Source organism: Stomoxys calcitrans, chromosome 2, assembly GCF_963082655.1.
Source record: "Stomoxys calcitrans chromosome 2, idStoCalc2.1, whole genome shotgun sequence".
NCBI classification, from domain to species: Eukaryota; Metazoa; Arthropoda; class Insecta; order Diptera; family Muscidae; genus Stomoxys; species Stomoxys calcitrans.
The window spans coordinates 18941458-18964295 of record NC_081553.1 but is presented as its reverse complement, the minus strand read 5'-3'; the positions used below and the strand labels follow the sequence as shown (position 1 = coordinate 18964295).

The 22838-nt window shown below is 41.0% G+C and overlaps 1 protein-coding gene across 6 annotated transcripts in view; it reads left to right on the top strand.

Moving 5' to 3' along the window:
* The window catches only part of LOC106091387 (uncharacterized), a 509131-nt gene that overhangs the window by 448226 nt on the left and 38067 nt on the right, over positions 1-22838 (top strand). For all 6 annotated transcript variants that reach the window (XM_059363454.1, XM_059363453.1, XM_059363451.1 and 3 more), the window contains 3 exons: positions 218-517; positions 589-817; positions 959-1065. In XM_059363454.1, the coding sequence (XP_059219437.1) occupies positions 218-517; positions 589-817; positions 959-1065 (636 nt within the window). The remainder of the gene's footprint in view (positions 1-217; positions 518-588; positions 818-958; positions 1066-22838) is intronic.

The window sequence follows — 22838 nt, the reverse complement described above, 5'->3', positions numbered from 1 at the left end:
CCCCTTCATATGTTCATCAACTTATCCAGAATCGAAGGTATTGTCAGAAGTTTACTTGGAGAAAATGTCTTTTATGAGAAACGAATTATTTTTTTTTTTTGCTTGTAGGATTTCGCCCTGACATGGTTAAGGCGCTTTCACTTTTTTTTAAGAAACTCAACATTAATTGTTTTGTAATTGGAATTTTATATTACTTTTCTTTTTCTTCTGTTTTTAGGAAGGAAAACGTGGCTATTTGGAAGGTTTGGCCAGTCACTACAGCAAAGAGATCAATATGCCTTATGAAGATGTCCTCGATGCCATTGAGCTGGCCAGAGTGTCCAAGTGGAAAGAGCGTCACTTGCGTATGGGCTCACAAACTACCGGCGGCTCGAATACCCTAAGACGTGGTGCCAGTGCGGGGGCTGGCACAAGCTGTGGCATGGGCGTCAGTGCCATGATAACTGGCAATATAGCCCATCAATCCATTATGCCGGCTAGCCATAGTCAGCCTTTGTATGTGCCTGGCAAATATCTGGTAAGTGTTGTTGCTCTCCAATTAGTCGCTTATTGATGGTTATCTTCTTTTGTTTTGTGTTGGCATTGTAGCCCTCGAGCTGTTTATCGAATCGTGAAGAGAATGAAATCTATAGCTATGCCCAAAATGATTTGTCCAATCGCATGGCACGTAATGTTATCGATTCCAAGTCAACGGTTAATTTAAGTTCAACAGGAAGTGGTGTTGGTGTGGGCGGTGTAGGCGGTGGCGGCGGCGGTGGCATGCAGCACAGTTATCCTGGAGCACGGTCAAATTTCTTTTATGAATTCTCGGCAACAGGTAGAGTAAAACCAAAGAGCCTCAAGGCTTTTTCCGCCAACAAAAAAAAAACAAAAATTAAATAAAATAAATGTTTGGCATTGTTACCATATCCGTTACCGTTTTAACGTTTGTCTCTGGCATCTTTTTGCCATTTTGCAGAAGGACGTAACAAGCGCAAACGACATACCACGGTCTTTGCACGTTTCCTCAATGGTCTACGCCAGGGTGCCGAAGAACTTAATCCAGCTGAGGGCATGCAATTAAAGGTAAGTTGATGGCGGAATAGGCCAAGTCAAGAACACCAGGCTGCAGGCCAGGGACTACAATGAAAATAAGTGTAATAAGTTAATTTTGTTATTTTACATCATAGCTTTTGTGATCCGAGTAAACTGTTTGTTTTGAAGGTTAGCCGGAAATGTTAACAAATTCATTTGGGGGCTTTTTTTTAAACACTAGAGAATGCGAGGGTGTTTTAATTTTAACATTCAGCTTGTAGCGCATCCAAATATTGATTTCCTATGAGGGCTTATGAGTGAAATATATCACTCTCTATAGTTCATTCTAAGTTTTATTAAAAATGCATTTACTTTCTTTTAAAAAATCCGCAATTACTTTTTGGGCAATATTTTATTATGAACCGATTTGAACCATACTTGACACAGTTGTTGGAAGCCATAACAAAACACAATGTGCAAGACTTCAGCCAAATGAGATACGAATTATAACGTCTAGAAGATCAAAAATTCAAAACATTGACCGATCTGACCCTACCAATCAACACTAATAAGAAGAATTTGTGCAAAATTTCAAGCGCTTAGCTTAACTGCTTCGAAAAATTGCGTGGTTTCGACCATTAGTCAGGCAGGCACCCCATCGTACATTAAATGTATAGGGGGTGGGTTGCTAGTATCGCGATTTCGGCCTTTGTCAGAAGACTCATCAGATGTCTTTTTTGTAGAGATGCCGGCGGTTAGATTTTAATTTGTATATAAGATGGGGGTATACTAATTTCGTCATTTTGTTTGTAATTCCTCGAAATAACTGTTAAGACCCCGTAAAGTATATTTACTCTGATCATCATGACATTTTAAGTCGATCTAGCCATGTCCGTCTGTCTATATGTCAAAAGCACGCTAACTTTTGAAGGAGTAAAGCTAGCCGCTTGACATTTTGCACAAATAATTCATATCAGTGTAGGTCAGTTGGGATTGTATTGGTTGCCCAAAATGTAATTGCAGTTTTTCATATAGTCGGCGTTGACAAATTTTTTCACAGCTTGTGACTCTGTAATTGCATTCTTTCTTCTGTCAGTTATCAGCTGTTACTTTTAGCTTGCTTTAAAAAAAAAGTGTAAACAAGTATATTTGATTAAAGTTCATTCTAAGATTTATTAAAAATGCATTTACTTTCTTTTAAAAAATCCGCAATTACTTTCGGGCAACCCAATATACTCTGATCATCATGACATTTTAATTCGATCTAGCCATGTCCATCCGTCTATATGTCAAAAGCACGCTAACCTTCGAAGGAGTAAAGCTAGCCGCTTGACATTTTGCACAAATAATTCATATCAGTGTAGGTCAGTTGGAATTGCAAATGGGCCATATAGGTCCATGTTTTGATATAGCTGCCATTTAAGCCGATCTTGAATCTTGACTTCTAGATTGACTTCCACTTGAGCAATTCATATCCGATTTGGCTGAAATTTTGCACGAGGTACTTTGTTATAAATTCCAAGGTATGGTTGAAATCGATCAGTAACCTGATATAGGTGCCATATAAACCGAACTGGGGTCTTCTTGAGCCTCTAGAGGGCGTGATTCTTTTGCGATTTAGCTGAAATTTTGCATGAGATGTTTTGTTATGACTTCTTGAGCCACTAGAGGGTGCAATTCTTATCCGATTTGGCCGAAATTTTGCATGAGATGTTTTGTTATGACTTCCAATAACTGTTCTAAGTATGGTTCAAATCGGTCCATAACCTGATATAGCTGTCATATAAACCGATCTTGAATTTTGACTTCTTGAGTCTCTAGATGGCGTAATTCTTATCCGCTTTGGCAACAATTTTGCACATGGTGTTTTGGTATGACTTCCAACAACTGTGGCAAATATGGTTTAAATGGGTCCATAACCTGATATTGGTGCCATATAAACCGATCTTGGATCTTGAGCCTCTAGAGGGCGCAATTATAACTCGATTTGGCTGAAATGTCCTTCAACAAACGTGTCAAATATGGTCTGAATCGGTCTATAGCCTGTTATAGCTCCCATATAAACCGATATCTCCATTTTACTTCTGGAGACCTTAAAGGGCGCAATTCTTATACACAATGACATCTACTATGATTTCCAATATCCAATTCAATTATGGTTCGAATCGGACTTGACTCCAAATTTTTTCTTTAGTTCTTTGTTTGTTAAAAAAGAAATACCGGGAAAAGAACTCGAATGTGATCCATGGTGAAGGGTATGTTTGATTCGGCCCGGCCGAACTTAGTACGCTTTTACTTGTTTCTTACCTCGCTATAAGAAAAGGTTGAATAACAAGACCCAACGTTTCATTCGAAGGACTTGCTTTTACCATTGCATTGCTCTCTAATTAGTAAGTAATTGGAAACAAGCAATTTTTTAGAGCCATCGCAAGCTGATGAGGCCTCTGGCAAAGACTGAAATCGCGATCCTTGCAGTCCGCCCCCAATTGTTGAGACTCTTTGATGGGATTTTCTTGTTTTGCATTTCTATTTAAAATAGAAGCAGGAAATAAAAACACATTGGTCTAAGCTGGTAAATCTAACAAGAATATGAAAAAATCTATCAGCTATGAAAACTTTACTTTAGGTTAGGTTGAAAAAAGGGTGTGAATATTAATACGCTCATCCGGTAACCTTTATAGGCCTTCCCGGTATTCTCTCGAATGTGACACTTTCACTTCAGTTTCCTGGTCTAGATCACTCATAAGTATTTGAACTTGTCAGATATCGAAATCGTGCTGTTGTAGAAACTTGGTGGGTCAAATTGGCCCAACATCGTCTTCCTTGTGAACAGCCAGATCTTAATCTTTTCTGGGTTTATATTGAGACCCCTAGGTCTAGCCCAGTGGTATGCCATATCTCAGACCCTGATTCTCAGGCTCAAGACACCAACTCTGAAGATCGGTATATGTATATTATACCTATACATCAAAATTTGATCCAAATTCGACCATACTCGACAAGGTTATCGAGGGGCTTGATATACAACTAAATATTCCAAATTTCAGTAAAATCGAGTAAAAAATTTGCATTTTATGGGCTTTAGTCCCCAAATCTACAGTTTGGTCTATAGGGCAGCTTAATCTAAAGGTGGTCCAATATGAACCATATCGGCCCTATATGAAACCTAGATTCGGATATTAGGGCATAGTACAACTCTCTCTTCTAAGGTTCGACGAATTTGAACAAATAATGCGGCTGTTATAGGTTTAAGACCTTTAATCACCAGATTGACCCCATATGTAGCTGCATCTAAATATGTACCGATATGGACCATAATTTATTTGAATATCGGGGGGTCTAGTACAATTCTAGTCTGACTGTCAAAAGCACGCTAACTTTCGAAGTAGTAAAGCTAGCCGCTTGAAATTTTGCACAAATACTTCTGATTAGTGTAGGTCAGTTGGAATTGTAAATGGGCCAAATTGGTCCATGTTTTGATATAGCTGCCATATAAACCGATCTTGGGTCTTGACTTCTTGAGCCTATAGAGGGCGCAATTCTTATCCGAATGGAATAAAATTTTGCACGACGTGTTTTGCAATGACTTCCCACAACTGTGCTAAGTATGGTTCAAATCGGTCGATAACCTGATATAGCTGCCATATAAACCGATTTTGAGCCATTAGAGGGCGCAATTCTTTTCCGATTTGAATGAAATTGTGCACGAAGTATTTTGTTATGATATCCAACATTTGTACCAAGTATGGTTCAAATCGGTCCTTAACCTGATATCGCTGTCATATAAACCGATCTGGGGACTTGACTTCTTGAGCTTCTAGAGGGCTCAATTCCTATCCGATTTGGCTGAACTTTTGCATGACGTATTTTATTCGGCCTTTTAACACCTGTGTCAAATAAGGTTCAAATAGGTCTATAACCTGATATAGCTGCCATATAATCTTGGGATCTTGACTTCTTGAGTCTCTAGAGGTCGCAATTATTATCCGATTTGCCTGAAATTTTGTACGACGGATCCTCTCATGACCATCAACATTAGTGTTTACTATGGTCTGAATCGGTCTATCGCCTGATACAGCTCCCACATAAATCGATCTCTCTATTTTACTTTTTGAGCCCCCAAATGGCGCAATTCTTATTCGAATTAGCTGACATTTTACTCAGGTCTCCGACATATAATTTAATTGTGGTCCGAACCGGACCATTTCCTGATATCGCTCTAATAGCAGAGAAAATTGTTTCTTTTATCCTTTTTTTGCCTAAGAAGAGATGCCTTGAGCGATTGACAAATTGTGTGGGATGCAACGCGAACAAATTTTTTTGAACGATCAAATGTTCATGCAATATTGAATGTATGCTAGTCCCACTAATGCCTAAGGTTGTCTCAATGTCAATATAGTTCATATGACGATCTTGCAATATCAGTTGGCATACCAATGGTTTTTGGAACAGCAACCTTCACGAAATTCGTCTTGAAGTGAGCTACTACCTCGGTTGAATTCATCATACCATCGATAAACACTGATCCTTGATGAAGCTTCATCGCCATAAATTGGATAAAATTCATCGATGCACTGTTGTTGAGTTACTCCACGTCGAAGGTTGTAAAAAATAACATTAACGATTTAATTCCATTTTCTGGGCGAGATTAATCTTTCAAGTTACTGTAAACAACACAAATAGCGCTCGTATGTCACGAAGTTCTGAGTACGTATAACCTCAAAAATGTTAAGCTTTACGATAGAGCTGTCAGTTGGCAGATTGCAACACAAGGGTTGTCCAATCCCGAAATATAAAAGGTAGCCCTCGTACCATATTTGGCAAGAACGACAAAGGGTCTAAAACAAATCTCTGTTTCGTCTCATTTGGATGAAAAATAAGCTTTTTGTGGTCTGAAGAACGAAAATCAATAGATCCGTCTATTTGTAGTTATATTTAAATGTGATCCGATTGAGAACATTTTGAGCAATGAAAACGTCTCCTCTTATACAACTCAACAAAATAACAACAAGTTTGCCCATGAAGATTCCATTGAGGAACGGGGTTCGAATGCTGGCGACATTTGTGAGGTACTATGTCATACAAAAACTTCTCTGCACAGAGGTATCGGCGCTCCGTTCGGTCTCGGTTTTAAAACGGAGGTCACTCATCATTAAGCTTAAAAACTTGAATCGGGCAGCACTCATTGTTATGTCAAAAGTTCCTTAACGGAATGTTTTCAAAGGCAAATTTGCATTTATGAACCCAAGACCTTAACCTCGGAAGATTGGTTCTGTATGACAGCTATCTCCAAATATGGCACTATGAGAAACCTATTCGGCACAAGGGTCTTGGATTCTAATACACCTCACTGTTCGAAATTTCAGCGATATTGGATCATTGTGTGAGACTTCAAATCGGAAGGTCCGCTCTTTATCCAAAATTGCATTTTACGATGAAAATTCTATTACGGAACAGCGGGGATACTTCTCTCAATTAAAATGTGGCTTCATAGATGAGGGACCGCTTTTTTAAAGCCCCGTCCGAATGGACCACATATCAGAGAAGTTTAACTAAGCCGAATACCTTACAAAAATCGTCATCATACTATTGGGTTGCCCAAAAAGTAATTGCGGATTTTTTAAAAGAAAATAAATGCATTTTTAATTAAACTTAGAATGAACTTTAATCAAGTATAATTTTTTTACACTTTTTTTCTAAAGCAAGCAAAAAGTAACAGCTGATAACTGACAGAAGAAAGAATGCAATTACAGAGTCACAAGCTGTGAAAAAATTTGTCAACGCCGACTATATGAAAAATCCGCAATTACTTTTTGGGCAACCCAATACTAAGAGGATGACGATCGCTGACGTTTTTTCCTGGCGAACAAGCTAAACTCTGTATCACGGTGGGATCTACTCAGAAGAACTCTGTGCGTCGATGTAGCCATATCTGCTTGACTGTTTGTTCTTTGCTTTTTCACTGTGCAGATCGCAATTTTCATTCTGCGCTACGGTGGCCTCCGGTCTTATACACATCACTGTCCCCGATTATTATAGCTATCTTGGCACGGAATAGCTATGAGCAGCACACAGGCTGGAACTTTGAGCTCCAACCTGTGTGAAGCTCTTCATTATCACTAGAAACTTAGCTTGTAGCTATCGAGCGCGTCCAACGGCTGTGGATAGTGCAATGCTACACACATAGTAGCTGCAACTGCAATTGTGGACAATCAGTGGTATCGAGTGGACAGTCTCATTGTGAGGCCGGGCGACCTCTGCTCTTGCTTAGATACTGAATTGCTTATAAATCTCCATATGGCAAGGCGAATTATTGCTGCCTTTAAAACCAATGGCAATAATTTTCCCGCGGCGATCGACCCATGGATCGGAACGAGCTTGCTGACCTATAGAAGGAGAGTCACCACCTCCACATGCAAATGTGGATACAACAACAACTACTTCTAAATACGATCCGATCTGTTCGATATTCAGCATGGATGTCATCCGACTGTGGAAGAATTTCGAACTCCTGCAACTACCTCGCCATATGTGACGAACACAATATATATTTGGATATATTTACCATGTAGACAGATATTCTGATTTAAAATCTTGAGCCCATTAAAGGCACATCCACAATACATGATTTATATCCATGCCGTGATTTAGCCGTCATAAAGCTCGGTCTTCTGACGTTAGGTTTTGATCCCTTAAAAGGCTCATTAGTGATAAGTTCGGCCGTGGCGAATCTTATCCACCATCCACCATGGATCGAATTTGTAAAGTTCCTTGCCCGATATCCTTTTATTAGCAAACAAAGGATAATGGATACGAAATGCTTTGCTATGGAGGTTACTGACCGATTCGGACCATACTAGGTTTGGATGTTGGAGATCATAGTAGAATCCATCTCCCAATTTCAGCCAAATCGGGAGATCGGTTTGTATAGGAGCTTTATATGATCATGGACCAATTCGGGCACATAATTAATGTAACAGAACAAGTCTTTGTACAAAATCTTAGCCAAATCTAGGGGCCCTAGAAGTATAACCGGGAGAAAACCATACTGGGCATATTTCTTGAAAATCATAGCAAAACACCTCATGCAAGATTTCACACAAATCGGATAAGAACTGCGCGCCCTAGGGGCTTAAGAAGTCATGATCTGAGATCGGTTTTTATTGGAGCTATGTCCAAACATGGAACGATATATCCCATTTATAAACCCATCCGACCTACACTAATAGGAAGTAATTGTGAAAAATTTTAGGCGCCTAGCTTCATGCCTTCGAAAGTAAGCGCACTTTCGACTAAATCGATGGCTAAATCGACTTAGAATGTTACGACTATTAAGAATATAAATACTTTGTTAGATCTCAGATCAATATTTTGATGGAACGAAGAAATTAGTATGCCCCTATCCTATGGTGGAGGGTATAAAAATAAAGACTAGGTGAAGTTATGATGATGAAATACAGTGAACTCCGGTGACCTTCTATCCAGGTATCTTTACCCCTGTAGATCCGCGCCTTAACAGAGCAGGTGTTCAATCATCTCCTTCTTATCCTCATCACAACATAGTCCACAGTAGACGTTTTGGCCTATAGCACAGTGTCCGGCTATGACTCCAGTAATCGTACTCAGTGGCCAAGGTGATCAAGGGCCCCCAACTCCCTCCTCCGCTTCTGGTCAACAGCTGGCCAGTGTTACCTGGCAATCCGACATCCACCCACAGACTCCCACCTTGTCGCTGCCTCCGCGCTGGCCTTCTTCTCTACTAAGTTCAGTAGTTCGACAAAAGGCACGTGGAGGATCCCTTCGTGGCCTACTCGTCCGCATTAATAGTTCTGCCACGAAGCAATCCGACATCCATCCACAGAATCCTCCATTGTCACTACCTTCGCGCTGGACATCTCCTCTACTATGTTCAGCAGTACCATTAAAGCACGTGGAGGATCTCTTCATGGCATACTCGTCCGTATTAATATTTCTGCCAAGAAGCATATCATCCTTCCACCTCGAGATACTATGGTGGATCCCCGTGGGGTCTAGGGCGGCGACTATCGACCCTATTTCCTCGTTGTTTAATGCCAACTCAATATCGAGGAATCGTGTTCTACTTCTGTTGGAGAAAAATCTCGGCTTTTGGTACCGCAACATATAGGACCACCTTTAACACCGACCTCTTCTGAGGTATACACGTTGTGCCCCACTGAATTTCTCCGGTGTCAGTTCCTCCATCACCTTCAGGTCTACCAGTCTTTCCAGTGTTTCAGTAGTTCGACAAAAGGCACGTGGAGGATCCCTTCGTGGCATACTCTTCCGCATTAATAGTTCTGCCACGAAGCATATTATCCTTCCACCTGGAGACACTCAGGTGAATCCCCGTGGGGTCTAGGGCGGCGACTATCGACCCTATCTCCACGTTGTTGTACTACTTCCGTTGGAGAAACATCTCAACTTCTGGTACCGCAACATTTAGGACCACCGTCAACACCGACCTCTCCCGAGGTATACACGTTATGCCCTACTGAATTTCTCCAGTGTCAGTCCCTCCCTCACCTTCAGGTCTACTAGTCTTTCCAGTGTTTAAAGTAAAAACGATGACAGACTTATTGGGCTATAATCCTTCGCAGGACTGTGGTTTATTTGTTCCGCTTAAGGGATAAATATCACCGGGAGGTCTGGGTCCTTGCCCTTGGTATGTAGGACAATGTCAAGCTCGCCTTGAAAATCCGTTCCAGCCATGGCAGAATGAACCCAAGGTACTCTTGCAGAAGCGCCGGGATGATGCCATGTAGTTCAGCCGAAGTTGAAAACATCCACACCAATTTTCCCCGTCCACGATGTAGCCGACCAAGATCTTTAATGGATTCATACCTTGTGGGTATTACGATAGGAGGTCACCGTGGCGTAGAGGTTAATATATCCGCCTATGACTCCGAATGCCTGGTTTAAAATCCTGGCGTGAACATCAGACAATTTTTCACCGTTGGTTTTCACCCTTACTGATGCTGGCTACTTTTGTGAGGTATTCTGCCATGTTAAAACTTCTCCATCAAGTGGTGTCACTCTTCGGCATGCCATTCGGACTCAGCATAAAAAAGGAGAGCCCTTATTATTGTGCTTAATTTTTTTATTGGTACTGCACTCATTGATATGAGAGAAGTATCCCTTGTTGCTTAATGGACTGTTCATGCGAAATTTAAAAAAAAAATGCAAATTTTGCCCATGAGCGTTCCACTAAGCAACAGGTGCAAAATTCTCACATATCAATGAGAGCAGCCCGATTCAAGTTTAAGCTCAATGATAAGGGGCCTCCTTTTTATAGCCGAGTCCGAACGGCGTGCCGCAATGCGACACCTCTTCGGCGAGAAGTTATACATGGTTATACAAATTACCTCACAAATGTTGCCAGGGGAAGGGAAAACCACCGCTGAAAATTTTTTCTGATGATCTCGGCAGGATTTGAACCCAGGCGTTCAGCGTCATAGGCGGACATGCTAACCACTGCGCTACGGTGGCCTTCATGCGAAATTTAGTAGTAGTAGTATTACGACGTTCTAATCGTCGTGCTCTTCCTGGCTGCCTGGTAAATGTGTGTCCATCAGTAGGTTCACCTTCCCCTGGTTATGCTCGGCACGAGTTCCGTATTCTCTCCACTAGTACCCTATAATTCTCCGCAGAATTTCGCCCAGGAACTCCTTTTCGCTCCCTTGTCTCCTTCTTGAACCAACCCATGGCCTCGCGATATTCGTCCCAGCCCTCTGCCCCTTTTTCATTTTTCGGCCGTGTTTTTTTATCTACCACCACGCAGGGGATGTCCGCTGTGAATGCAGTTCATTGCGTCAGGGAATGGAAATTAGGAATTGGAGGGTGGAAAAGGTGAAATTTGTCTTAAATCTCTGGATATCATATTGGGTGGGAAAAACATTATCGGGAAGTCGATTCCATGTACGAACGGTTCGAGCGAAATAAGAATTCTCTCTGTAATGCATTGTCCGGTCCGCTGGCAAATCAACTTCGAACGGGTGTGAGTTCCTGGAAAGTCGAGTATTTGTGACAACCATTCTTACATCAGGAATAAGAAAACGAATATCAGACGAACACCCACCATGAAAATACCGAAAGAAAAGCGCCAGACAACCCATGTTACGACGATGATTAAGAGGGTCTATAGAGTTGGATACCCTATTGTCTCCAATCAAAGCCATCGCTGTTGTTTATACACGGTTCTGTAGCTCCAAGGATGATTTTGAAGCTCCAGCCCATACATGTGAGTTGTACTCCATTTTCGTCCTTATGAAAGTGGAATGGTTGTTAAGAAGATCAGAGGGAGTGATGTTGTTCTTGCAGCGTTTAAGGAAGCCTAAGCACTTGAATGCTTCTTTCGACACTTCGAACCTGTTCAGCGCAACGGACATCACTTTGTATCTTCTTGCCCACAACATCAAGAACTTCTTGAGATTCACTGTGGACTCGCGTTCCCTTGGGTCCAATAAAGGTCCTCCAGGGGAACCAAATCTCAGCATATGTTTTCTAAAACTATCCCTGTTTGTCTTGCTCGAATTCCTATACTGCTTTCTTCCTCCTCTCTCGTGCGGCTTATGTATTGTATCTTATAAATATCTAAATACCGCGCGACATAAACCATATTCGATGCGGATATCAGCGGGCCTAGTGCTACTCACTGGTATAAATTTCAGTAAAATCGGAGAATAAGTTCGGTGTGTAAGGACCCAAGGCACCAAATCGGCATATCGGTCCATATAGCAGCTACATCTGAAAATGGCCCGGCTTGGAGGCTAGAGCATATTTCAGCGTATTAAGGCTTTTATTGGCTAAGTACCCAATCGGGAGATTGATTTAAATGGTAGCTATACCTAAATATGAGCCCATATAAAACGGGCTCACAATTTCAATTAACGCTTCTTTCGTCATCGATGTCGCTCTTTGTGGCACCTACATTATATATAAAATTCAATTTGTGTTTGTTTGTCGGTTTGTTTATTTGTTCCGTATACACTCAAAAACGGCTGAACCGTTGAAATTTTCACAGATTATGTAGGTTGGTCTGGAAGGAAACATAGGCTATATAATTTTTTGATATCGGGAGGGGAGCGGACCCTCCCCCTTACCACAAAAGTATTACCCAAAAATAAAAGCGGACCGATCGGGACAATATGGGATTCATGAATGAAAGGTTTTCATGAGTAGAGCACGAATTTCATATAAAAAATTGGGTCGAAGTACCTGTAGGGCCGCCCCAGCCCCAAAACCCCTTAAAATAGGTTTATTTGGCGATCATGACAATATGGGACTCAAATGAAAGGTATTCATGAGTAGATTACGAATATGGCCAGGAAGTAGGAATAGGCTTTATAATTTATTGATAACGGAATGGGCGGACCCTCCACCGTTACCTCAAAAACACCACCCAAAATCTTAAGTGGACCGATAAGGACAATATGGGTATCAAATGAAAAGAAAGCGGGAGTAGATAACGAAGCTGGCATACAAATTCATCTCCAAGTATAGGGAGACACCCCTGCCCTACAAAAACGTCCAAAATGGGCACATTAGCCAATCACGGATATATGAGACTCGGTTTGTTTGTTCCATATAGACTGAAAAACGGCGGAACCGATTTTCTCGAAATGTTCGCATATTGTATAGGTAGGTCTGAAAGGAAACATAGGCTATATAATTTTTCGTTATCGGAAGGGGGACGGACCCTCCCCCTTATGCCAAAAACATAACCCAAAATCAAAAGGGGACCGATCGGGACAATATAGGTATCAAATGAAAGGCATTAAAGAGTATAATACAAATATGGTATTAAAAATTGGGTCTAAGTACCCATCGGGGCGGTCCAACTCCAAATATCCCTCAAACAGATATTGGACGTTCATTTCAATATGGGGCTCAAATGAAAGGTATTTTGGATTAGATTTCGAATTTGGCCTACAAAATCAGATCGAAATATAGGGGGTCACTTACAAAATGGGCCCATTAGCCAATCACGTATATATGGGTTCGGTTTGTTTGTTCCGTATAGGCTGAAAAACGGCAGAACCGATTTTCTCGAAATTTTCGCATATTGTGTAGGTTGGTCTGAAAGGAAACATAGGCTATATAATTTTTCGTTATCGGAAGGGGGACGGACCCTCCCCCTTAAGCCAAAAATACAACCCAAAATCAAAAGTGAAACGATCGGCGCAATATAGGTATCAAATGAAAGGTATTGGAGAGTAGAATATGAATACAGTATTAAAATTTGAGTCTTAGTACCCATCGGGCCGGTCCAACCCCAAACAGACATATTGAACGTTCATGTCAATATGAGCCTCAAATGAAAGGTATTCGGAATTAGATTTTGAATTTGGCCTATAAAACCAGATCGAAGTATAGGGGTCACGCCATCCCTCAAAAACGCCCAAAACGGGCACATTAGCCAATCACGGATATATGGGGCTCGGTTTGTTTGTTCCGTATAGACTGAAAAACGGCATAACCGATTTTCTCGAAATTTTCGCATATTGTATAGGTAGGTCTGGAAGGAAACATAGGCTACATAATTTTTCGTTATCGGAAGGGGGACGGACCCTCCCCCTTATGCCAAAAACACAACCCAAAATCAAAAGTGGATCGATCAGGACAATATAGATATCAAATGAAAGGCAATGAAGAGTAGAATACGAATATGGTTTTAAAATTTGGTTCTAAGTACCCATCGGGCTGCCCCAACCCCAAATATCCCCCAAACAGACATATTGAACGTTCATGTCAATATGGGGCTCAAAAGAAAGGTATTTGGGAGTAGATTTCGTATCTGGCACACAAAATCAGATCGAAGTATAGGGGGCCACGCCACCCCTCAAAAATGCCCAAAACGGGCACATTAGCCAATCACGAATATATGGGGCTCGGTTTGTTTGTTCCGTATAGACTGAAAAATGGCAAAACCGATTTTCTCAACAGGTGGAGGCGGTCCCTCGCCCTAACCCCAAAAACACCACCCATTACCGAAAGTGGTCTGATGGGCACAATAAGGGTATCAAATGAAAGGTATTGGAGACCAGAAAACGAATATGGTATTTCAAATTGGGCCCAAGTACCCAGCGGACCCTCCAACCCCAAAACTCCTCTTAACAGATATTTTCGAAGTTCATGTCAATATGGGACTCAAATGAAAAGTATTAGGCAGTAGATTGCAAATATGCCATAAAACATTAGGCCCAAGTGATGGGAGGTCGCCCAGCCCCAAATACCTCCAAATGGGCATATTAGCCGACCATGACTATATGGGACTCAAATGAAAGGTTTATGGGAGTAGATTACGAATATGACATTAAAATTTGCTTTCAAGTGTAGGTGGCGCTTTTTCTCCTAAATATACGTCAAATGGGTTATTTGACCCATTCTGACAATATGAGACTCAAATGAAAGGTATTTGAGAGTAGAAAACGAATTTGATATCAAATTTTGGAGCCAAGTGTTTTGGGGTACATCCTAAAGCACCCCCTAAACTGAACTTCATTTCTGTTGGGAATAAAGAACGAATTTGATATCCATATTCGAGTCGAAATGTCTGAGGTGCCATCCCTCCCCTGATGAGAACATTACCAACAGGAACCGAGAAGGGACAAATTCTCACACACCAATGAGTGCTTTTCGATTCAAGCTTAAACTCACTCAAAGGGGACCTTTTTTATAGCCGAGTCTGAACGGCGTCCCGTGGTGCGACACCTTTTTGGGGATAATTTGTTAAATGACCATGCATGGCTTTGTATCTCGCAAATGTCGCCAACATTAAGAAGGGAAAAAACACCGTTTTGTCCGATGTTCTCACCAGGACTGGAACGCGTTCAGCGTCATAGGCTACAATATCACGAATTCGATATATTCGGGCCCGGTTCGGCTGGTATCTCAATATGATCCGATTTGGCTCATTTTAGAATTTGAATTTTAACTTTAAGGGCTGTAGCGTGGCTACAATAAACGGACTTCCAGACGGACGGAGAAACGGACAAACACATGGTCATCGTTTTAGAATTTTCCAACTTTATGGACTATTTTTCATCATTTTCAGTGTGAGTCTTGGAATTCAATTGACATGAGTGCCAATAATGACATGTAGCTGAAGTTCCTGGGCATACAGAAATATATTTGCCTATGACCGAAACACTCAGAGGTTTAGCCTGGAACACAACATTCATTAAAGTTAACTTTAACCTAAAGAAGTCTGATTTCCAGTAATTTTTTCACAAAACCATAAAAATCTCCGCAATCCCATCTCACTCTAGGCGATAATAACACCTTAAATCTAAGGAACCATATCGACTTTTTAAGTGTCCTTTATTGCATGGCAACGCTATCGACCCCCGAGATGACACCTGTGCTCTTCGCACTGGTATTGTGGAGTGTATTTTGCTATCGCCCTTACGAGTTTAATGGCACACTTAAATTCCTTTTGAGGAGGATCGTTCTCTAAGCTTCTTTACATTGCATGGAATTTTCAATTCACAGAAAACCATTTCGAACTCACATACCATGAAAATGGTCAAAGTGTTAAGAATATGGATTATTACAACAAGTACACCAACAACAACAACAACAAGAACAACACTTGCGATATTATTATCTAACAATGGGAGTGAACAGCAGAACGAATGGTTGCAGCCAAATAACAAAACGAAACATTGTCGCTGGCATCCTTAACAGCATCCTGGGTGGTGGTGGTGGTGGGCTATGCTTTGAAGCCACTATCCTGGCCAAGTCAAAGCGATATCAAATAAACGATGCATGAACAAATGAACACACAAGCACCCACACACAAACAAAAATGTGCTTAAATAATAAATGTGTAGTTGAGCAAAAAGGAGAAGAAGAACAACAACGAGAAAACTGCAACAAAATGTGGCACAACACACAACAGAAGCAACAGCAACATCATGCTCACCATCCACAGCATTAATTACAACGATAGTACATCCACAGACAGACAGACGGACCAGCTGAGTACCAAAACGGACAAACAAACAAAACACTTTAATGGACTGCCATTCGACACACATTGACACTCGCACACATTGTAAGGCAAACATCCTTAGCAGCAAGAGACAAAGACAAAGGATTCACACACACTCACCCATGCACATTGGGAAAACGCGTGAAACAAACGCGCTTTGGCACCCAAGCACACGGCCAACAAATAAAACGCACGCCCCCTTTGTTGCTCACTCATTTACAGCTTTAAGGATATCCGAACACCGAGATATCCTGCAACAATGTTCGAATGCTCCAAACCGACAATAGACACAACAACATCAGCTGTGGGCCAGAGTGGTTGGTAATGATGAAATCAGCCCGCCCGCCGTACAAAAACAGAGACACGCTTTGTCTGCATCACTGAGCGAACAAAAAGAGGGAAAAACACTTGTAGACCAAAAGCGTACTTGAGAGCATCAAATGCTTCCTCGACAATATCCTGAACACTTTACACACACCGAATTGCAGAGGGCAGCAAAGGACATCTATAGAAACAACACCTTGGACAATGTAGGTCCGCTAGCTATTTTTGGCACAGGGGATAAACATTTTTTTTGGGAAAATTTTCCAGAAATAAAAACATTTTCAAAAAAATTGAATTTTGAGGAAAATTTAATTTTGAAAAATTATGGACAATATTTTTTTGATATCGGAAGGGGGGCGGACCCTCCCCCTTACCCCAAAAGTATTACCCAAAAATAAAAGTGGACCGATCAGGACAATATGGGATTCAAATGAAAGGTATTCAGGAGTAGAGTACGAATTTCATAATAAAAAAGTGGGTCCAAGAACCTGGGGGGGCCGTCCCAGCCCCAAAACCCCTTCAAATAGGTTTATTTGGCGATCATGACAATATGGGACACCAATGATAGATATTCGGAAGTAGATTACGAATATGGTCAGGACGCAGGAATAGACTCTATAATTAATTGATAACGGAAGGGGCCGGACCCTCCCCCCTTACCCGAAAACACCACCCAAAATCAAAAGTGGACCGACAAGGACGATATGGGTATCAAATTATAAGTATGCAGAAGTAGATAACGAATCTGGCATACAAATTCATGTCCAAGTATAGGGGGTCACCCAACCCCCACAAAAATGGCCAAAACGGGCACATTAGCCAATCACGGATATATGGGGCTCGGTTTGTTTGTTCCGTATAGACTGAAAAACTGCATAAACGATTTTCTCGAAATTTTCGCACATTGTGTAGGTTGGTCTGGAAGGAAACATAGGCTAATTAATTTTTCGGTATCGGAAGGGGTACGGACCCTCCCCTTTATGCCAAAAACACAACCCAAAATAAAAAGTGCAACGATCGGGGCAATATAGGTATCAAATGAAAGGTATTGGAAAATAGAATACGAGTATCGTATTAAAATTTGGGTCAAAGTACCCATCGGGCCGCCCCAATCCTGAAATTCCCTCAAACTGAGATATTGGATGTTCATGTCAATATGGGCCTCAAATGAAAGGTATTCGGGATTAGATCACGAATCTGGCATACAAAATCAGATCGAAGTATAGGGAGTCACCCTACCTCCTAAAAATGCCTCGAAGTATAGGGAGTTACCCTTCCTCCCAAAAATGCTTTAAATGGGCATTTGACCCATCATGACTATATGGGACTCGGTTTTTTGTTTGTTCCTTCTTAGAATCAAACACGGCTGAACCGATTTTCTTAAAATTTCCACAGATTGTGTAATTTTTACGTCTCGGATGGGAGCGGTCCCTCCTCCCTACTCCAAAATCGCCGCTCAAAACCAACAGTGGACCGATGGGCACAATATGGTTATCAAATTAAAGGTATTTTGAAGACTAGAAAACGAATATGGTATGAAAATTTTGCTCCAAGTACCCAGCGGGCTGCCCCAACCCCAAAATTCCTCTAAACAGATATATTCGGCGTTTTTATCAATATGGGACTCAAATGAAAAGTATTAGGCAGTAGCTTACAAATTTGGCAAAAAATATTAGGTCCAAGTAATGGGAGGTCGCCCCACCCCCAAATAGGCATATTAGCCGACCATGGCTATATGAGACTCAAATGAAAGGTATTTGGGAGTAGATTACGAATATGACATTAAAATTTGCGTTCAAGCCCAGGTGGCGCTTTTCCTCCCAAAAATACGTCATATAGCTTAATTGACCCATTATGACAATATGGGACTCAAATGAAAGATATTTGAGAGTATGAAGACGAATTTGATATCCAATTTTGGAGTCAAGTGTTTGGGGGGATATGAAGTTCAGTTTAGGGGGTGACGCCCTAAAGCACACCCTAAACTGAACTTCATATCCCCCCAAACACTTGACTCCAAAATTGGATATCAATATCGTCTTCATACTCTCAAATACCTTCCATTTGAGTCGGTAAATATGAACCGTTTGGAGGGTGTTTTGGGGCTGGGGTGGCAGACGGTACTTTGCCCTGAAAATAGATATCAAATTCGTTCTTTATCCCCAAATACCGTTGATTTGAGCTCCCACTTGCCATAGTCGGATATGAAGTTCAGTTTAGGGGGTGACGTCCTAAAGCACACCCTAAACTGAACTTCATATCCGACTATGGCAAATGGGAGCTCAAATCAACGGTATTTGGGGATAAAGATCGAATTTGATATCTATTTTCAGGGCAAAGTACCGTTTGCCACCCCAGCCCCAAAACACCCTCCAAACGGTTCATATTTACCGATCATGGTATTATAGGGCTCAAATTAGAGGGATTTGTGAGTGCTGCACGAATTTGATATCCATATTTGAGTCGAAATGTCTGAGCTGCTATCGCTCCTCTACAAAGCACTTCTCATTACCCTAATTTTTAAAAACACCAGATCTCGGAGATTGATGGTGAGATTCGTACAAATTTTTTTTGCATTATTACAGTCACCAAAGAGTGTAAAAAGGAGATTATAGCCCTCTCTGAGGATGGCACAATTCGCATCGTTTGAATGCCGGGCCATAACGAAGTAAGGGGGAATGGAAGGGCAGACGATTTGGCATTGAAGGCCAGAGGACTGCTGCCGATAAACTTGGTTAACCCGAAGCCTTTCGGGTCGACGCAGTCTGATTTAAGCGCGTGGGCGACAAACACAGTTAACACTGTGGAACAGCGAAACAGTCGGTAAGACGGCGAAAAATTTATCGAGTGATCCGGATCGTGAGAGGACGTGGCTATTACTGAAAGGAAGTAAGAAAGAGGTCAGTATGGCTTTTGGTATCATAACGGGACACATACAACTACGAGCTCTTATGGGGTGATCCGTATCGTGAGAAGACGAGGCTATTACTGAAAGGAAGTAAGAAAGAGGTCAGTATAGCTTTTGGTGTCATAACGGGACACATAAGACTACGAGCTCAAGGGCAATGGCACGAATTCGATATTCACATTCAGGGCGAAGTGTTCCCACCCACAAAATATATTTCAGAGTTAAAGAAGGCGCTGCGGAGCAGGTCCGGTTCGGCTAGTTCTATATAAACCAAATTTTCTGCTTGCTCTCTTTTATTTTGATCTTTAAATCCTTTCGTGATGTGTCGAAAATAATCCACCTCGAGATAATTTAAGTTCAATGCTTTCCATTCAATGTATAGCAACCCAAAGAACTTTTAATATATTTTCCTCTAAAAATCTTCTTTCCTAAAGGATAAGATGAGAACACTGTTTCATGAAAACTCATTCAATTTCATGGAAAATTCCCATATAAGTATATTTGTATATCTAGGTGAGTGGCTGTATGCCTTTTTCATAGGTTGTTTTTTGTGTGCTATAATGCAGTCCTTGCTGATGTTGATATTTTGTTATTGTTGTTTTTTTTTTTTGGATTTTTTTCAAGAGGTTTTGGTTACATGCTTTACAGGACATTGGTCAAAAAATGACAGGAAATAAATAAGAAGATGAAGTCCATGAACAACATAGCAGCAACAACAAAAAAATGGCATAAAATTGAAAAAAGGCCAAAAGACATTGGGGGGGACAAAAAATAAAATACAAAAATGATGCATACAAAGGCTTTCAGGTGATGATCATAAAACACTCACTTGTCGAGTACAAGTGAGCCGTCAGCCAAGTGGCAGTGTCATCAACAAAAATGAAAGAACAGTTTGAATCAAAAAACAATCGGACATACAAAGGCAGCCACATAAACGACCACAAAAAAGGGCATTAATAAGATAGAAAAAGGACCAAGGACTAGACTCGTAACTAAATACAATCAAATGTATTCGCATTACAAATTCTAGTATTGCTGGGGGTGGTTTAGGGGACTTAAGTAAAGGACGCCCGGATAAGTCAAGTGTGTTGGTTAACAGGATTTAGCCAACGCTGTTTTCATGCAATTGTCCTTGCAAAACTATTTAACACTTTTGCCATTGAATGCCGAGTGGTAATTAGTGGAAAGTGTATTTGATGGTATTAACCCTGCGCTATAGGGTAAAGGCCTATTTATTTAGTCCTTTAGTTTGCAAAATCTGGAAAAAGTTATGTCCGCCTTAGCAAAATGTTTAGATTCAGTAACAATCTTCAATTTAGTTGACATTTAATACATGAACTACATTAATGCCAAGTGTTGGTTACATGGAGGCTATTTCTTTTTGAGACCTATTCGTCGATAGGTCTCAAAAGAGTATGGGCCCTGGAAACCAATCCCCCGACTTACATTGGTATAGAAACGAAAAAGAAAAAACAAGTAAAAGCGTGCTATGTTCGGCCGGGCCGAATCTTATATACCCTCCACTATGGATCGCATATGTCGAGTTCTTTTCCCGGCATCTCTTCTTAGGAAAAAAAGGATAAAAGAAAAGATTTGATCTGCTATTACAGCGATACGAAGATATGGTCCGGTTGGGACCACAATTAAATTATATGTCCGCCAACACAATGCCAGCCAATTCGAATAAGAATTGAACCCTTTGGGGGCTCGAGAAGTAAAATAGAGAGCTTAATTTATATGGGAGCTGTATAGACTGATTCAGACCATCATAAACACGTATGTTGATGGTCATGAGAGGATCCGTCGTACAAAATTTCAGGCAAATCGGATAATAGAGGTTCAGGAAGTCAAGATCCCAGATAGGTTTATATGGCAGCTATATCAGGTTATGAACCGATTTGAACCATATTTCGCACAATTGTTAGATATCAAAACATAACAGGTCATTCCAATCGGATAAGAATTGCGCCCTCTAGAGGCTCAAGAAGTCAAGACCCAAGATCGGTTTATATGACAACTTTATCAGGTTATGAACCGATTTCAACCATACTTGGCACAACTGTTGGAAGTCATAGCGAAACACGTTGTGCAAAATTTCATTCTAATCGGATAAGTGACTCAAGAGGTCAAGATCCAAATTGGGCTTATATGGGAACTATATCAAAACATGGATCTATGCGGCCCATTTACCATCTCACAACAGGTTATGAACCGATTTGAACTATTCTAAGCACAGTTGTTAAAAGTCATAACAAAACACCTCATGCTAAATTTCAGCCAAATAGGATAATAATTGCGTCCTCTAGAGGCTCAAGAAGTCAAGACCCCAGATCGGTTTAAATGGCAGCTATAACAGGTTATAGACCGATTTGAACTATTCTTAGCACAGTTGTTGAAAGTCATAACAAAACACCTCATGCAAAGTTTCAGTCAAATCGGATAATAATTGTCCCCTCTAACGGCTCAAGAAGTCAAGATCCCAAATCGGTTTATATGGCAGCTATATCAAAACGTTGACCGATATAGCCCATTTGCAATCCCAAACGACCTACACTAATTAGAAGTATTTGTGGAAAATTTCAAGCGGCTAGCTTTACTTCTTCGATAGTAAGCGTGCTTTCGACAGACATTCGGACGGACGGACGGACAGACAGACGAACGTGACTAGTTCGACTTAAAATGTCATGACGATCAAGAATATACAATATATACTTCATAGGGTCTTAGACGCATATTTCGAGGAGTTACAAACAGAATGACGAAATTAGTATACCCCCATACTATGATGGAGGGTATAAAAACCCGGATTTATTTAAAAAAATTATTGGTTCAAATAATTTTTTGATTGAAAACATATTTATTATACCCACCACCGAAGGATGGGGGTACATTCATTTTGTCATTCCGTTTACAACACATCGAAATACCCATTTTCGACCCTATAAAGTATATAAATTCTTGAGCAGCGTAAAAATCTGAGACGATCTAGACATGCCCGTCAGTCCGTATGACTGTTGAAATCACGCTACAGTCTTAAAAAATAGAGATATTGCGCTGAAACTTTGCACAGATTCTTGTTTTGTTCATAAGCAGGTCAAGATCGAAGATGGGCTATATCGGACTATATCTTGATATAGCCCCCATATAGTCCGATCCGCTGATTTAGGGTCTTAGGCCAATAGAAGCCACATTTATTATCCGATTTTGCTGAAATTTAGGAGAGTGAGTTGTGTTAGGGCCTTCGACATCTTTCTTCAATTTGGCCAATATCGGTTCAGATTTGGATATAGCTGCCATGTAGACTGATCCGCCGATTTAGGGTCATGGGCCCATAAAGGCCACATTTATTATTCCATTTTACTGAAATTTGGGACAGTGAGTTGTGTTAGGCCCTTCGGTATCCTTCTTTAATTTGGCTCTGATCGGTATAGATTTGGATATAGCTGCCATATAGACCGATCCCTCGATTTAGGGTTTTGGACCCATAAAAGGCGCATTTAATACCCGATTTTGCTGAAATTCGGGACAGTGTGTTGTGTTAGGCCCTTCGAAATCTATCTTTGGCCCAGGTTCGTCTAG